This window comes from Acipenser ruthenus, chromosome 2 (genome assembly GCF_902713425.1).
Source record: "Acipenser ruthenus chromosome 2, fAciRut3.2 maternal haplotype, whole genome shotgun sequence".
In the NCBI taxonomy this organism is placed as follows: domain Eukaryota; kingdom Metazoa; phylum Chordata; class Actinopteri; order Acipenseriformes; family Acipenseridae; genus Acipenser; species Acipenser ruthenus.
In genome coordinates this window covers 19,090,737-19,095,961 of record NC_081190.1, presented here as the reverse complement: position 1 = coordinate 19,095,961, position 5,225 = coordinate 19,090,737, and the positions used below count along the sequence as shown (strand labels likewise).

At 38.0% G+C, this 5,225-nt stretch overlaps 1 protein-coding gene across 2 annotated transcripts in view; it reads left to right on the top strand.

The window, feature by feature from the left end:
- The first annotated feature begins 2,832 nt into the window (after positions 1-2,832).
- The window catches only part of LOC117409300 (protein Shroom3), a 124,786-nt gene continuing 122,393 nt past the window's right edge, over positions 2,833-5,225 (top strand). For both annotated transcript variants that reach the window (XM_058990860.1, XM_058990853.1), the window contains exon 1: positions 2,833-3,739. In XM_058990860.1, coding sequence (XP_058846843.1) covers positions 3,596-3,739 — 144 coding nt within the window. In that variant the 5' untranslated portion in view covers positions 2,833-3,595. The remainder of the gene's footprint in view (positions 3,740-5,225) is intronic.

The window sequence follows — 5,225 nt, the reverse complement described above, 5'->3', positions numbered from 1 at the left end:
CCTGCGGCTGCGCTGGGATGGTCTGTGAGTACACTAAGTGCATTGTTGGAACTGTAGTTCATCTGTCACAATACACATCTCTTCAAACAGCACCTGTAGAACTCCTCTGTTTGTATCCTGGGACACTATCACCCTTCATGTAAATGTGCTTTATTTTGCTCTTATCTGCCCCCTATTTTACTGCATTTAATCCTGTACTTCAGAATACTGTAATCTGCCAAGTGTTTAACCTGTAGTACTTTGTATTTAATCACATCCTGATGTAACTATCACTATTTAATCATATCCTGATGTAACTATCACTATTATCTGCTGTATTATTGAATTGTGGTTTGTCACACTTGTACTTTGCTTGAACAAAAGTTATTGTATTTCTTGCTCTTATTGTATTACTTGTATTGTAACACTTGAAATGTATTTGCTTACGATTGTAAGTCGCCCTGGATAAGGGCGTCTGCTAAGAAATAAATAATAATTTATATATATATGACACACACACACACACACACACACAGTGCTCATCCTTTATAACGCGAGGGACTGGGGAGCCATAGTTACAAGACCGTGCTATTTGTGTTCCGCCGTATAACGAGTATAAAAGGGCTACTGTAATGTCATTATGGGGGAAATGGGAGCCACCACCCTACCGTGTTATAACCGATTAGAGGTTTACTCTGTGTGTGTGTGTGTGTGTGTGTGTGTGTGTATATATATATATATATATATATATATATATATATATATATATATATATATAGCTATTTATATATTTTATCAGATTCTATCATGATAGTGATCTGAGGCAGACAACTACAAGTATTGTAAGTTTTAATTTGTTGTAAATGTAGTTCCCACTGCATGTATTGAGTATATGATGTCATGAAAGGATGAAAATCCAGTAAGTTCTCTAGATCTTCATCCCTTCATTTTTTTTTTTTTTACTTTGCCTTTGCAACTGCATTTTTTCTTTACAATTAAACCTACATAAACAATAATGCACAACTTGTAAGCTAAGTTGTTTGTTACTGGTTATACAACATGAATATGGTGCTATTGTATTGTTCTTTCACAATAAACGGCACCAATTATATTTCAGCTTTAATAAATCTGGCTCAAGGGGATTTGTTTTGAAACAAGTGTAAAGGCACAGGTACATTTTCTGAGAAGAAAACATTCATGTTAACTTTAGTGGAATTCAGAGGGTGTGAACAGGGCTTTGCCCCTTCTTAATTTCACCTGCCTATCATCATTGACTAATTTCACCTGTCTATCATCATTGACTCCCTATTTAAACCCAGTCACAGCTCAGCTCTTTCTCTTGCGTGTTGCTTTTTCCCTCTTCCTCCTCCTCCTCCTCCTCACTTTTTCATATGCTGCATGCCTCTGTCTTGGTCCCCTCTGGGGGGATAGTGAGTCTCACTTCCCCGGCCTGGAGTTCCAGTAACTGTGCAGGTTCTTCGTGTGGTCAGAGGGGACCACCAGCCACACTATTCTTTCACAGCTCATGTGCTATATCTTGCCTCAAGAAAGAAGGCTCTGTCTTACTTCCTTCTTTACCCTCCTGGGAGGTGACCCTCGTACTATTAGTGCTTGAGTCCCATAACTAACAATTATTTGTGTTCTTTCAGATTCTCTTTTCTTCCTTATCTCAAGGCTTTGTATGAGCCGTTCCGTCCTCTGATGGTCAAACCCGGTCGGTAACACGAGGCAACGCCTATAACGACTCGCCAAAAAGTCGTTAGGGCTAGCCTCGACTCCATCGGGAAGGCTCTCTCGATTGGAGTCCGGCCCGTCCTTTTCTCTCTCTCTTGTCTAGAGGCCGAGCCTTCAAATCTAAGTTGCAAAAACACTTCCTTCCTCTCGCAGCCCTGGCTCCCGCCCACTGAATTCTTCTTAGTAGTTTCTTGCTAGTTTTATACTGTTAAAATAAGCATACTCCTATTATAAATCTGGCCTCCATGTGTCTTTTACAAACCACAGGCTTTAATGGATAGATCGCTGGTATGCAGCTACATTTTATTTCAGTATTATCATGCAATGTGATACATGGCTTGGCAACATTCTCTGCAGCATTACCATTTTGAAAACAAAGTATAATCTGCAACTCCCTTGAAAGCCAGGTTTCACATTTGAACAAAATCAGTGAAAACAATTGTGCACAATTTCAAGAAGGAATAAAAAAAGAAATGTATTTTTATGTGTAAATGAGGCAGGTCATGTTTTGTGAATCAATGGAAGTGAATCAGTAAAAGTATGAAGGAAACCATTTATGTTTTGTGAAAGAAAAACGTCTGTACATGAAGATTTTTTTTCTGGGGGTCAGTTAGGCAACCATATCATTAACCTCTTAACCTTCTCCTTAGTTTCTAAATTACTGGGTATGCGGTTACCCTGTTATTAAGTATCAAGTTACATGTCATTATTTGTTTTACCAATAATTCTCATTATTTAAGAAAGAAGTACAAGTAGGATAAAGGTAACTGGGTTCAGCTGAGGTATATTTTGTTTTATGTACCAGTGCAAAACTCATTACACCATACATATCTTTATTGAACGGTGCCAATACAGAACCAAACTGTTGTTTTTACAGTGAATATGTACAAGACCCGCCAGGAACCTTAGTGAAATCTTTCTTCATGGACAGCACGAAGTCGGCCCACCAATTTGTTTGTCAGGGAAAAAAAAAATCACTTGACGATACAGCGTTAAAAAAAAGAAAGAAAAGCTAAAATGGAGCGGAGCCTTTATGTCATGCATGCGTCCTCCTAAGAGAATTCCCTTATTGTAGTCTTCTAACAGTGAACAGCAGAGAGGGGGAGGCAGAGCGCTGCATTTCAACAGCAGTGGGACCGGCGCGTGCATCAATAGAACTGTAAAAAGAGGTCGCAGTTTTCAGAAAAGAATGACACTGAGATAGTATAGAATTGTTTAATAATAATACTCCAGCAGTTCTGCAGTAGAAACTTGATCAGAAGAAGAGAAAGTCGAGGTGTGCATGGGGACAGCCTTCTAAAACTTTCTTGACAGTACCAGTAGAAAACAAATCCTGATGCAAACCAGCCAGCGAGGAGAGCGCTGAGCTGCCCTTTCAATGCAACGGACTGAAGAAAAAGGGCTATTGTAATGTTAAATTGCACTCGGAAGAGGAGAAAAGACTGATAATCAATCAAAAATGAAGCCTTCCACCGGATTATAGTCATTGGTTTGCAAATCTGCTTGAAAATATTTTTTTTCCCCCGGTTTGTTTTTAGCATCACTTGTTTGTGGACTGCGTCTGCTTTTACTCCTACTATAGAAAACAATTGAAAAATCATGTGGAAAAATATTAAGGTAAACTAGTAGGTTAGTTTGACATAGATCTTGGAGATGGTGATTTTCTCTTTTTTTATTTTATTTTTTTACAACGAAGAACACATGGAAGTGTTTTATAACACAATCACGGAATGTCCTGTCTACGCTTGATAATAATGGATTTGACCCTGATTTGTAAAATCTGTCATGAAGCTTTCGTTGGAAAAGTTACACCTTTTGACAGTATAGTTTTTCTTTAACTTTGCATCGTTTTGCCAGAATACAAATACGACCAGTAAAAAGGATGGAAAATAGTTTGTGCAGCTCAAGCTCCCAGACACAGAAAGGGGCATTCGTCTATGTGGAGGCATTTCTACAAGGAGGAGCGCCTTGGGGATTCACCTTGAAAGGTGGCGTTGAACACGGGGAACCATTAATCATCTCCAAGGTAAAAGTGTTTGTAAAGTGCCAGTATGGATAAGCATGTGCATTCTCTACCTTTCATTGAAGTGCAGGCACACTCTGCTGTTTGAGTGTGCACTGCTTCATACAAGGATTGGAGTAGCTTATCAGGGTTTCATCTCCGCTTTAAATTTTGGGTATCACACTTCAGTAATCTCCACTACAGATAATATGGGATAAGCGCTCGAGTGTCTGTGCTAAAACCAACAGCACCAACTTTGAAATAGAGTTAAGTTACGATAAAAGATACAAATACACGTTTTTATTTATTCCGTTTGCTCACAGGGTTGATTTTGAAGCTCGTTCTACAGTATTTTAGTCTAAAGTAAACGGGAGCAAACAGCGCGCTCGTGCAACAGGTGGTTTGTCTTCAAAGCGCCGTTTTCAATGGAGTGCCTCCTTTGGGAACATTGCGGTTTCGGTTAGTGCAGTTTCGCTCACTACTTGGCAACTGTATTCTGTTTAAACAGTGTGTGGGGGAGAAGGACTGCCCACTTTAAATTAACTGAAATTTAACGGTCCTATGGCCACTGTTCTTCTCTTTGTTGGAAATTCCATAAATACTGTTGGCAACTTAACATACCGTAACAGCTTTGACAGATTTTCAGTATAACATAACAGCATTCCTACATTCTAAATTTGTATGTCAGATATTACAATATCTTTAATGTTTACATGCAAACAGGATTTACTGTCATATACTTACAATAACATGTAAAATATCTGTGTAATATTTCCAGCAGGAAACTATATTGTACATTTCCACAGGGTAGGTTTGTCCAGTCCCATTTAAAATAAACCCTAGGCAACAAAGGCTTGTCAAAATAAAAGACTTGTCCTCACAGTTGCTTTATGTATTAGTGTTTAAAGAAAGTTGTTTGTGCTATTATAAGGGAGTGTAGGTAGCAAGTCCGTGACTCTGGTCTTGGAATGCTCTTCCACTGCAGGCAATTAAACCTGGTCATGGTTTAATTGGTTCAATTCAATAATTACGGACGTGGTGAAATAAAGACCTGGAAATGCAGAGCTTGCCTATGTAATATATTTGACCTGCACAAGCCTTTGGTGGGAAATTGGCTATTAATATTAAATAAATCCAAGACTCTCATCTTTGTGCGATTTTTCTGGTGAATAATATATATATATATATATATATATATATATATATATATATATATATATATATATATATATATTTTAAAATACGCAATTAAACACATTGCAATACTACCTACTAAATACCATCAGTCACATATTTTATGGGGTTCAGTTAAGCAAACAAACAAATCAATGAATTTCTGTTCTTTTGGCGAAACGTAACAACCACTTTCAGATCATTGTCATTGCAGCTTTATCATCAACTGGGAATGAAAGGGCTAAATAAAATGGTTTAATCAGTGGTGGTGAAATCCACTAGTCTGGCACCTAGTCCTGGTTTTATAACTACCTGCTTTTAGAATTGCTTTTATACG